This window comes from Mus pahari, chromosome 16 (assembly GCF_900095145.1).
Source record: "Mus pahari chromosome 16, PAHARI_EIJ_v1.1, whole genome shotgun sequence".
Lineage (NCBI taxonomy): Eukaryota > Metazoa > Chordata > Mammalia > Rodentia > Muridae > Mus > Mus pahari.
Genome location: NC_034605.1, coordinates 57,972,898 through 57,986,076, shown reverse-complemented (window position 1 = coordinate 57,986,076; position 13,179 = coordinate 57,972,898). Strand labels below are relative to the sequence as shown.

At 41.5% G+C, this 13,179-nt stretch overlaps 1 protein-coding gene across 13 annotated transcripts in view; it reads right to left on the bottom strand.

Annotated features, from left to right (window-relative positions):
* Nucleotides 1-13,179, bottom strand: part of Nsd1 (nuclear receptor binding SET domain protein 1) — a 105,395-nt gene that overhangs the window by 62,812 nt on the left and 29,404 nt on the right. For all 13 annotated transcript variants that reach the window (XM_029547473.1, XM_029547470.1, XM_029547474.1 and 10 more), the window contains 2 exons: nucleotides 8,819-8,991; nucleotides 353-2,918 (listed from right to left, as the gene is read on the bottom strand). In XM_029547473.1, the coding sequence (XP_029403333.1) occupies nucleotides 353-2,918; nucleotides 8,819-8,991 (2,739 nt within the window). The remainder of the gene's footprint in view (nucleotides 1-352; nucleotides 2,919-8,818; nucleotides 8,992-13,179) is intronic.

Here is a 13,179-nt window from a genome sequence, read left to right as displayed (position 1 = left end):
AAAAAAAAAAAAAAAAGAAACTGGAAAGGAGAAAAAATTATCGGGACTTACAAAAAGGAAAAAAAAAGCTAGTAAGAAATTAACAGGAAACTCAGTAGCAGTATGCTGCTGGACATCCACTGAGGTCTTAAATTCAATTTCCCAATAGCTAACACAAAACTAAAAAGTTTGAAAATACAAATATCCCAGATTTAAATATCCGTCTTCTTAGTCAAGTGGTAACTCTGACTCCAAGTTTGTAACACATTTTCCATGACAACAAACAGACCCAGGGTCTTCAAATGAGCAACTTTGTCAGAAAAGAAACATTATCAACAAATTCTCCTCACTTTTTACCAAATAGAGTTCTTACCTGGCTCAGGGAGCTTGGTCTGTGGCATCAAACTGGGAATTCCTGTCTCCTTTTCTACATCACCCATGCCAACACTGGACTTATCACAAACATTCAGCCGAGGCCCAACCAATTCAGCGTGGCTGCCATGATTGGGATCTGCTGCTGAGTCCTCAAGTATGCTTGTAGGAGGAGCTCTTTGTTCTAAGTAATCGTCCCGGGCCTTCTGCACAGTGTCAGCAGGAAGTAAGACTCCAATAGCACCCTCAGAGTTTTCTTTCTCCCTAAATCTGTTAGCACGCTTTCCGGGCTTAGGGCGCCTTTGGTTTAATCGCTGCCACCGCTTTTTAGGCACCACCTGATTAACACCATGGGGTTCATCATTCTCAGTGTTCACTGCAGAGCCCAACTCTGGGCCTTTTCTGTTCTCAAAAGAAGGTTCTTTTTCAAGAATTTTATCAGGGTCAGATTGTTTAACCTCACTATCAAAATGTACATCTGAAAAATGTGTGTCTTCATTTCTTAAAAGGTCCATTTGTTGCAAAGGCTCTTCTTTACCAGGATCTTCAGCCCCACCCCTGGTTGGGCCATTCACTGATCCTCCACTTTCTCTGTTTCCCAGTCTGTTAGCAGCAAGTGTCACAGCTGGAAGTCGGCTCAACTTTCTCTTCCGCTCAGTCTTTAAGGCTTTTGGGTTTACTGAAGGTTTTACCATCTGGGCTGAAATGGTTTCTCTCAATTTGGATGATGGCTTTGCTCGGCCACAGTTGCGCCTTGGGATACAGTTAGAGCGAATTTTACCACAAGCAGGGAGATCTCTTTTGTCAGAAGCTGAGCCAGATAGGGAAGAAGACAATTCCCCAGACAACGCCGAGTCACCCCCACCAGGACTCTGGTGAACAGAGTCCTGAGTGCTATCTCCAGGCTTTTCAGAACTGTGTGTGGAGCTTCCTAACACCACAACTTTTGCTGTCCCTCCTGGACTACCAGAAGAACAGTCCCCACCATCTGGAGTCCGGTAGGAAGCCAGATTTTGAGCAGTCATCAACCGTTGTTCCTTTGTCTTACTATCATGCATATCTTTCAGCATCATTAGCAATGTGCTAAACTTGTAATCTGGTTCAATTGGAATATGATTCTGACTAGAAGCAGAAGAAAACAGTAATGGCTTTGATGCCTTTGATGTTCCAGAATCACCGACGTCCTCACTTAGTGATCTGTATGAGAGCTCTTTCAGTTCCGACAGAACGTGCTTCACCACTGCTGTTTCTATGTCACTTGAATCTCTGGTTTTCTCATGCATATTGTTCAGTAGTTTTAGCCCCTCTCCTTTCCCACTTTTGGATATGCTGGCCAAAGGAGAGCCATTGGTATCAGAAGAACAGCATTTCAAACTGAGGTCCTCACTTGTAGCTGAGGTTTCTGCAACAGCTGGGCTTTCTTTATGCTTGCATTTTATACTTCGAAACTTGGGCTGTCTGCATTTCAGAGGTAACAGAGATTGATTAGCAAGCCCACCCTTTGTCAGTGAATTTTCATTACGAATGCCTGGTGGTGCACTGAATTTTGTAGTGAGACCATCATTCCTAAATTCTGGTTGGGGTTTGGGAATAGGACTACTGATTTTAAGATCAGAATGATTGACCTGAGACATCTCAGCAGTTTCAGGCTCCATTGTCTTGGTAGAATCCATTAAATGGTCTGTATGTGAATTAGTAATAAGGGATTTCTGTTTCTCTTTTATCCTGTTTGTGACAGGATATCTAGAATACTGTGTTTCATTTTTGTGCACCGATAAAGCATTCTCTGTTTTATCAAAAGCTTCTGTAATTTCAAGGACACTGTTCTGGAATCCTGAGTTGTGTTCTGTGGGATCCAGGTCACTGCAGCCATCATCAGAAGTGGTACTCACACTGACAGGACTGTTCCGCTGTCCCTCAGGACCAGCTCCAACCCAGCAGAGCTGTGCTTTTGAGCTACAGACCTGGCCTGGTTGGAGTTTCTTTTTCTCTTCAGAATGTTTAGAGATTAAAGCACTCTCAGACAAACCTGATAAAGAATCACAATTTGGAGTTTCAAAATCTGTCTTAGCAGTGTTCTGTCCACTTGAAGAAAAGAGGAAATTCCCTGGTGCGGTGCTAGATGCTGTGAGGCTGTTCGCTATCCTGGAAAGTTCATTAGACGCCTGTTTATCAGACACACCCCCAGAGATAAAGTCTAGGCCAAGGTTCTCTGGAACTTTCCCCCTCCGTTCTTCTTTCCGTGCTTCAAATGGCACGAGGCCCTTTTTCACACTAGTCCTTTTTATATTCTCAGAGCTTTTTCTAACTCGAGACTTGGCACAGGGCTTTTCCTTTTCATCTGCAGAATGCTCAGAATCAAAAGCCAGAGACTTCAAGCAGCCATTAAGCACCAGTTCCTGCTCTGAATGAGGATCGTTTGTACAGTCCTCAAATGGCATGTCTTCCTCACTGTCCAACTTGACTGAGCTAGTGACACACTTTTGGTTCTTAGAGCCTTTGGGAACATCATATTGCTCGGCAAGACCAACGCTGGCTTCCCATTTACTCAAAATCTTCTGAGGAACCTTAAATTAATAGGAAAAATAAGAATACCATTTATTAGGGGGAAAAAAGAAAAGAAAAACAGGGAGATAAAAAAAGTCTCAAATCAGAATCCACCTAAATCTTATTGTTCTGTTTTGCTTTTGTTTTTCAAGACAGGGTCTTACTATGCAGATCTCACTGTCCTGGAAATCATTATGTAGGTAAACCAAGCTGGCCTCACATTCACAAAAATGCACCTGCATCTGCCTCCTACCACATCATGGGATGTCCACTACTACTCCTTGAAAGCCTTGCTGTTCTCATTCAAAGTCTGCTTTCTGAATGAAGCCAGGCAGCCTACCCCTACCCCCAAAAAAGATAAAAAACAAAGTTCAATTTCTGTTGTTGAATTGAGGTATATATATATATATCCGTGCCTAGTTCTTCAGTGACTTTCTATGAAACTGCCCAATATTAGCATCTGAGTTTATCACAACTTGCCCACCAAGGATTCCACACATTACTGTTATTGACAGAACTATCATGCTGGATGTGGTGCTACACACTGCTAACCCTAGCACTTCAGAGGCAGAGGGAGGTGGATCCTTGAGTCTGGGGCAAATCTGGTCTACAGGGAGAGTTCTAGAACAGTCAGGGCGACAGAGAAACCCTGTCTTGGAAAACCAAAAATAAACAAATTACCTATCATAACTAGAACAAAATCATCACACTCTTGACATTTATCAGCAAAACTGAGTGGGCTATTAACTTCAAATCAAAGTATTAACATGGGCTGGAGAGATGGCTCAGTGGTTAAGAGCACTGACTCCTCTTCTGGAGATCCTGAGTTCAAATCAAAGCAACCACATGGTGGCTCGCAACCACCCATAATGAGATCAGATGCCCTCCTCTGGAGTGTCTGAAGACAGCTACAGTGTACTCACATATAATAAATAAATCTTAAAAAAAAAAAAAAAAAGTATTGACATTAAATAGCTAAAGCAAGATCCATTCCCTCCATATTTACACCTTAGAATAAAAAAAAAAATTTTTCTTCCTGACGTAAGAAAAAGCACAAGCACACACATGCTCAGCTGCATAAAAAGAAAGGCAGAGAGGTAAGCAAAGCTTCAAAGAAGCATGGAGAACTGAGACAAGGGGAATGAATGGGTCAGGGGCCCCAACAGGACCTGAAAGCTGAAGGCCCACCTCTGTCACTGGGGCACTTAAGTGACCAGAGCTCTTTCTTCTGTACGTGCTATGTATGACCTGGAGCACAACACCAAGTTATCTTCAGGGCATAATTACTTAATGCAGACACACAAAACAAAATCGGTACACAAAATGCCTGAGGGCAAATACAATTACTTTCCCAGACCCTTCTGTTCCTGGATCCCTACAGTGCTATTTGGCAAGGTCCTACCTACCAATTAGTAGTCACAAATATATACTACTTAGAAAGCTCGACAACAAAGCCGGGCGTGGTGGGGCTCGCCTTTAATCCCAGCACTTGGGAAGCAGAGGCAGGTGGATCTCTGAGTTCAAGGCCAGTCTGGTCTACAGAGTGAGTTCCAGGACAGCCAGGGCTACACAGAGAAACCCTGTCTCAAAAACAAAAACAAAACAAAACAAAAACAAAAGAAGGCTGGACAACTTATGTAGAATATAAGGATCACTTGAATGTTAGCCTCCTGGCAGGTACTAACTATACTGACTATTGAGTCTATTTCAGACATAATCACACATGTATCTGTGTTAATGTTAGTGATAAAAGTAAATCAGGTTTCTAAAACAGAGAAGTCCTAGTGAATTCTTCTAATGAGAGCTAATAAGTCTACACAGCTAAAACTCACTACAAAACCTGACACCTCCCCCACTACTACGCACTGAGAACAGTGGCAAGAAGCAATCAAGCTCTTCCATCCTAACAACTGACTACATTAAGACTGTGAGAATACAACCTTATAATATAGTATTTTGTAATTCTAAACATTAGAATAGTTATAAAGTACAAGACGCTATGCTAATTTAAGAGATTAAGACAAATCCCATGTACTTGTTATAAATGGCAGTTCAAGTGTGTCACTAACTCTGAATTATCCAAATTATGACTAGGAAAAAAACAGTATAAAAGTAGTTATAAACACTGGGGGAAGCAGCAATCTAAGAACTAGTGCCCTTTGTTCTGTTCTATAAATCGGACTGAGGCAGAGGATCTCCTAAGTAAACCGGGTGTCCTCAAACTTAAATTGACACTCCAGCCTCAGCTTTCTAAGTGCTGGAATTCTAAGCACCAACAAACACACCCAATTCAAAGAACTATTTCTTATACAATTTACTCTGAAAACTAGGACAAGGTGTTTGTACTGGCTGGTTTTGTGTTAACTTGACACAAGCTGGAGTTATCTCAGAGAAAGGAGCCTCCTTTGAGGAAATGCCTCCATGAGATCCAGCTGTAAGGCATTTTCCCAATTAGTGATCAAAGGGGGGGAGGGCCCATTGTGGGTGGTGCCATCACTGGGTTGGTGGTCCTGGGTTCTGTAAGAAAGCAGGCTGAGCAAGCCAGGGGAAGCAAGCCAGTAAGCAGCACCAGTCCATGGCCTCTGCATCAGTTCTAGCCTCCAGAATCCTGCCCTCTTTGAAGTTCTGACCTGACTTCCTTCAATGATCAACAGTGCTGGGGAAGTGTAATCAGAATAATCCCTTTCCTCCCCAACTTGCTTTTTGGTCATGGTATTTTGTCACAGCAACAAAAAAAGTAGGTACCACTAAGGTAAGTAGGTACCAGCTTAGTGGGGTATTGTTTTAACAGATCTGACTGAATTCTGGGAGGGTTGTAGGACTTTGGAACTTTTGGGCTAGAAAAGCTACTGAGTATTAAGAGCTGAGTGGGATGTCCCGTAGGACCTTGGGAGATAATAATGTTGAGAGCAATACAGAAGATGGAAGGCCTAGCTTGTGAAGTTTCAGACAAATTTAAATACTGTCAGGGGTGTCTGCGATTTAAAACTACATCTGTCACTCTGGTCAGCTGGGGCTGCAGAGCCAGCCATGATTAACAAGACATATGTGCACCACTGAAGTGAAACTTTGATTTACTGGGACAACTGATGCTGGTTAGCTAGCTAGAGCTAAGGAATTAGTCATCTTTTCCTTCAGCATCACTGAGGTAAAATCTGGGAAGCGTTTCCTGAGACCACAGAGGCAGCCAAAGGTTCTTCCTCATGCTGGGAGACAGACTGTAATATGCAAGAAGAGTCACCCAGGTGGTAGTGGTTCTGAAAGGCATAAAGAGTTCATGAAGAGCAGCCCTGTGAGAGACCACTGGTGAAGTTGCAGTCTTAGTGGCAGTTGAAGGCCCAGAGACAGAGGGGGTCATGCAAAGAAGCTGAAGTTTGGAGCCATGAAAAGAGCCTCAATGAGGCTTTTGGTGAACATGCAGCCCAGCTGCAGAAGACCCCAGGATTCTGCAGATGCCAGTACCATGCGATGACCACCAAGAATAGCAGCAGCAGTGGAGTGGAGGGGCCAGCTGGAGTCTAGACGTCAAGCTTGAGTGTACTACAGAAGGCAAAGCCAGAGAAGTGACCCTAAGCCTTTGGAGGAGTCCAGAAGATCATGAGTGGATAGCAGATACTGGATAATTGGAGTTTAGTTTTGCTTTGATTTGACTGACTGTGCCCTAATTTTTCACTCCTAAAGAAAGTATTTGGTTTCTTTATTTATTTATTATTTTAATGTGAGATCTTGGGGATGAATAAGAAAGGAAGGGTTGTGGCTTAATAGTGGTGTGTTTGTGTAACAAGATGACAACAAATCAGCTGTACTGGCTGGTTTTCTGTCAACTTGACACAGGTATAGTCATCAGAAAGAAAAGAGCCTTAACTCAAGAAATGTCTCCAGGAGATGCAACCGTGAGAGAATTTCTCAATTACTTATCAGTAGGGTTGGGCTCAGCTCATTGGGGATGGTACCATCCTTGGGCTGGTAGTCCTGGATTCTATAAGGAAGCAGGCCACTGAGCACCTCCCCCAACCTGTCTTCCCTCCCCTGCTCCTTCATTGTCTCTGCATCAGTTCCTGCCCTATTTGAGTTCCTGTCCTCACTTTATTCAATGATAAATTCAGTGCTATGGATGTATCAGCCGAATAAACTTTCTTTCCTCCCCAATTTACTTTTTGGTCACAATGTTTTGACACAGCAACAAAAATTCTAAATAAGACCGTGTTGTGTTCCTATAGTCCCAGCTACTCAGGAGGCTGAGGAAGGAGTCCAGGAGTTGACAGTTAGTTGGGGCAAATCAGCAAGAGCCTATCAAACTAATCAACCGACTGTAACATACTGTGAGAATACAGGGATAGAGAATGACAATTACAAAAACTAGTAGGAAAAAGGAAATAAAGAATTATGGTTTAGGGGTGGAGGAGTTTGAGCTTTACAAAACTAAAAGAGCAAGGTCTGATGATGTAGCTCATCGACAGGTACTTTCCTAACAGGCCCTGGAATCGGATTCCCAACAGGGGTGGGGGCATGGATGGACTGATACCAGAGACAGACACAGAGAAAAAAAAAAGACAATGAATGACAAGTTTGTTCTTGTATTTTAACAAAACAGCAAGGGTAGACTGGGCTACATAGCAAGATGATGACTCCAATATGCACACGTGCACTCAAAATTTTTAACAAAAGAAATTGAATTTTTTTTCTCAGCAAACTATAACAAAGCATCAAGCAAAAGATACAAGTGTTGAATTCCCAACATCATAAAAATAAAGGGTGATGATGTATTTTTTAAAGCCAGCACTTTGGGGGTGGAGCAAGTAGATCTCAAAAGCCAACTTGGTCTACATATTAACTTAGCAAATTTCAGGACAGAAAGGGCCACAGAGACCCTACCTCAAAAACAAACAAAAGAAAAAATTAAAAAGCAACAAATGTTCATTAACCTAAACAAATGATTCCTAACATGCTATGTTTCCTAACCCTAAACAAATGTGTGGTGTACCCGCCCATATCCTCAGCATCCCTCAAGGCTACGGCTGAGTCTGAGGCCTGCCTTTCAACAGCGAGACCCTGACTAAGGGCAAAACAAAGGAAGCAAAACCCATTCACACAGAGAAATGTTCATGATTAAAATATAAATTAATATGAGACTACAAAACTAAAAACTGGCAGAAAACAAAAGGAATAAAACTACTAAAACACCTTATCAAAGTCGGATGTTACAGGGACATTTCTATAACTCAAGTACTGGCAAGTATGAGACAGGGAAGCCTGGGTTCAAAACCCTGTCTAAAAACAAACAAGCCAACGAGGTGAGTACAATATTTCTTTTTATTTTCCTGTTCAATCTTAGGGATTAAAGCAAGGGATTTATACTTAGTACGCAAGAACTCTTCCAGTAAATTAGATCCATAACCCTCATTGTATGGATGGTTTTCTTCTAACATAAAAGGTTACCAGGGGCTGGAGAGATGGCTTAGCGGTTAAGAGCACTGACTGCTCTTTCAGAGGTCCTGAGTTCAAATCCCAGCAACCACATGGTGGTTTACAACCATCTGTAATGAGATCTGAAGCCCTCTTCTGGGGTGTCTGAAGACAGCTACAGTCTACTTACATATAATAAATAAATAAAAAACAAAACAAAACAAAAATAAAGACAACCAAAGAAGACTGGTCACTCCATAATAGTGTCCATTCCCTCTCTCAGCAGAGTCAGAGGTAGGTAGAATCACTTCTCAAAATAATCACTGTAAAGTTGTATGAAAACTACGGAGAGTTAATTCGTACAAAATATGCTATGTTTTAACTATTATTTTTTCAAATATCCTGTTAACTAAACGTAATAGTATGTTTCAAATCTATTAACGCTGTTTCTTCCATAAGCCAACCCATAAGAAGATGAATTTTTGAGGTTCTTTTGTTTATATATTGTCTTTACCTTATGCCTATATCCTTTTTCTTTCTGTTTCCCTCTTTTCCTAAGGACAGGTAGTTCTTCAAATTGATGTCTGCCTTCAAACATGACGATTGCTTTTCCAGCCACCCAGGCTTTTTCAGAAGGGTCTCCAAAAGCCTCCACGTAGTATTCGCGATATGGCCTCCTATTGGCAACTGGATAAGAACGAAAGAGTCATTTCTTCAGAAGGAAGGATGAATACTTGCCATGAAGATAATAGCCAATCCTCCTATAGCCATAGTTCAACAGGCGAAGTACACTTGGCACCAAACCTGACATCCTGAGTTCAATTTAAGTCTGGTCTGCAGCAAACACATGATGAGAGGAGAGCTGTTACAGCATTTGCTGAGTATGTAAGAGGCCAAAAGCAGATGTGTATTCAAAACCATGTTGAGTAGCTGGAGAAATGGCTCAGAGCTGTTAAGACCGATTCCTTGTGTTCCAGAGGACCCACGTTCATTCCTAGCACCCAAATCAGGCAGCTCACAATCTCCTCTAACTGCCCCTTTAGGAGATCCAACACCTTTTGCCCTCTATGAGCACCCTCAAACAAACATACAAATAATACGTCAAAGTATTTTTTTTTCATGACAGGGTTTCTCTGTGTAGCCCTGGCTGTCCTAGAACTCACTGTAGATCAGGCTGGCCTCAACTCAGAAATCTGCCTGCCTCTGCCTCCAAAGTGCTGGAATTAAAGGTGTGAGCCACCACTGCCTCCATCAAGGTATTTTTCAAGGGGCTAAAGATAACTCAACAGTTAAAAGCATGTACAGCTCTTGCAGAGGATGACTTCAGCTCCCCATGCCCAAGTCTAGTGGCTCACAACTGCTTATAACTCTAGCTCTGAGGAGCCCAGTGCTCTGACTTCCACAAGTCTGTGGACTATAAATTGAGTTCCAGGCCAGCCTGGGCTATATCAAGAGACCTTATCTAAAAATAAATCAAGAGATTTGTATGTGCCTTTAATCACAGCACTTGGGAGACAAGCCCATCTCTATAAACAAGTCCAGCCTGATCTATAGAAGAGTTCCAGGCTAGCCAGAGCTATACATATTGAGAAACTGTCTCAAGAGAAAAAAATAATAAAATAATAAATAAATAAATAAAAAGAATGCACCTAAGCTGAGGTTAGTGGAAGCAGATGAATCCAGAGTTCAATGCCATCCTAAACTACACAATAATTTTGAAGTTAGCTTTGGCTACAGAAAACTTGTCTTAAAAACAGGAAGAGATGGCTCAGAGATAAGAGCACATATTGCCTGCAGGGGACCCAAGTTCAGTTTCCAGCACTTGTTTCACAAAGCCACCGGTCCTGCCCCACACCACCGGTCCTGCCCTGCCGCCCCCTCCCCCCCACTCGCTGGTATTACCACTAACACCTTCTGAGTGCTGAGAACTGAAAGGTCCTCATGCTTAGAAAGGAGAGGACTACACTGACTGAACCACGCCGACCCCAAAATTTGTGGGTTTTTTGGATTCTTTTTTTTTTTTTTAAGATTTATTTATTATATGTATATGAATACACTGTAGCTGTCTTCAGACACATCAGAAGAAGGTGTCAGATCACATTGCAGATGGTTGTGAGTCACCATGTGGTTGCTGAGAATTGAACTCAGGACCTTTGGAAGAGCAGAACAGTCAATGCTCTTAACTGCTGAGCCATCTCTCCAGCCCCAAAATTTGTGTTTTCTAACATCATTTGAAATGCTTAACCTAAAGGGGAAATTACTGTATTGTTATATACTGTACTATACTATACTAACTTTTATATTCAAATTAATTAAGAATTGCCACAAATGTGCAATTTCTATATCTAAATGTATATAGTTTATTTCATACTTAAAATTTCTGCTGGTATAAAACTTTTCAAGGAGCCGGGCGTGGTGGCGCATGCCTTTAATCCCAACACTCGGGAGGCAGAGACAGGTGGATTTCTGAGTTCGAGGCCAGCCTGGTCTACAAAGTGAGTTCCAGGATAGCCAGGGCTTTACAGAGAAACCCTGTCTCAAAAAAAAAAAAAACTTTTCAAGGAAAAAGTTGGAGAAAAAGACTACACTGCTATGAGCAAGGGGCTGCAAGACAGATCAGTAGGTAAGATCCACGCAGCCTGCCAACCTGAATTCAGTCTCTAAGAAACATGGGGAGGAGAGACAGGAGCCCTCCAAATCTGCTGACCTCTACGTGAAACCCCCCATGGCATGTGGACCTATATGTGAGAATGTATGAATACACAAAGCATCTGTCATGGGCTACTAGACAGTAGCAAAAGCAAAGTAAGATGAATAATAAGGACACTCAGGATAACCAAAGACATTATTACAAATATCCGGTAACGGTTTTTAAAACACAACTGATTACAGCTTGTCGTAATACACTTCAAAGACAAGTCCCTAATCTAAATTCCTCAGCAACAGATGTCTGCTCCCTGGGAGCATAAGATGAAATACCGACCCATCTCCAAGTTGCTTTTGGTCGTGGTGTTCTATCAATCACAGTAATAACAACACTCTAAAACAGGAAAGCACAGGCAGAGAGCGACCTGAGTTAGAGGTCAACCTAGACTACATAGCATGTTCCAGACCAGCAAGAGCTATGTAGTAAGACATAGTTGTTGTTGTTTTTTTTTTTTTAAAGGGCAGCCAAGCACACACCTTTAATTCCAGCACTCAAATGGAAGAAACAGTTATAGCTCTGTGAATTCAAGGACAGCCTGGTCTACAAAGTGAGGACAGCCAGGGCTTGTTACAAGGAGAAGCCTATCTAGAAAAATAGAACAAAACAAAAACTAAAACAAAACCCTACAAACAAAGGTAGAGTAACAGAAAAAAAAAAAAAAAAAAATCACCTCAGTGCTGGTGCAGTAGCTCAGCCATTAGGAATACTTGCTGCTCTAACAGGACCTGAGGTTCAATTTCCAGCATATGGCAGCTAAAAACCAGCCATAACACCAGTTCCCTGGGATCCAGTGCTCCCCTCTGCACGCCACAGGCACTGGGTATGTATGTGGTACATATATATACAGGCAGACAAAACAAAAAAAATGAAAATAAAAATAAATCCTTGAAGGAAAAACAAAAACAAAAAAACAATCCTCTGGGAGATACAGAGATGGCTCAGCAGTTAAGAGCATTGGCTGTTCTTCAGGAAACCAGGGTTCAAATTCCCAGTACAACATGGCAGTTAATGAATGTCTCAAAAAAAGAAAAAAATTCAAAACTATGAAATCAACTTCAGAAATCTTGCTTTTCTTTTTTTCTTTTTGGTTGTTTTTTCGGACAGTATAATTCTGCAATAGAAGCAAGATGGTCAACAGCTGGGAGCCAAGCTGATCTACATAGGTTCCAAACAAAGACTGTGTAATGCCCTAGTTTTCAAAAAAATAAAAATAGACATTTGGGTTTGACTGCTAACACCCAAGCCTTCCAACCGCCTGTAACTGTAGCTCATGGCCTTCAAAGCCACTAGCCCACGAGAGCACTTGCACTCGGGGGCACGCTCTCAATCTGACCCACACATAACAGATAATTATAAAGATGAATTATATAGGGGCTGGAGAAATGGCTCAGTGGTTAAGAGCACTGACTGCTCTTCCAGAGGTGCTAAACTTAATTCCCAGCAACCACATGGTGGCTCACAACCATCTTTAATCTGATCTGATGCGCTCTTCTGGTGTGTCTGAAGACAGCTACAGTGTACTCACATACATAAATAAATAAATCTTAAAATATTTTTAAAAAATGATTAGTTTAAAAAAAAAGTACATCAAGTTTTAGACCTTAGTTTTCAAACAAAGTATGCTAGAGTCAAATGTAACAAGCCAAGTAAGAAAAACAAACAATAATCTAAGAAAATTGTTCCAAATCAAGATTTTTATCATTCTTTCTAATTGAGAAAGTTTCAGCTACACCATATTGGCCTCAAACTCACTGTCTAGACAAGGATAACCTAGAAATCCTTGATCTTCCAGCTTCCAAGCCCCAAAGTCAGAGGTTCTCAACTTGTGGGTCACAACTCCTTTAGGAGGCAAATGACCCTTTTACAAATATCACCTAAGACCATTGGAAAATACTGAAACTGACATTGCAATTTGTAATAATAGCAAATTGCAGTTATGAAAGAGCAACAAAAAGGATGTTATGGCTGGGGTCACCACAAGATGAGCAACTGTATTAAAGGGTTGCAGCATTAGGAAGGCTGAGAACCTCTGCCCGAAGTGCTTTTATACTAAGTATGTACAGCCTCAATCAGCAATATTTCAAAATGAGTTATTTTAGCCTTTAAATTATGAAACATTTCATAGCTAAAATAGATAAATACACAAAAAGCTGATTCTGGACAACATA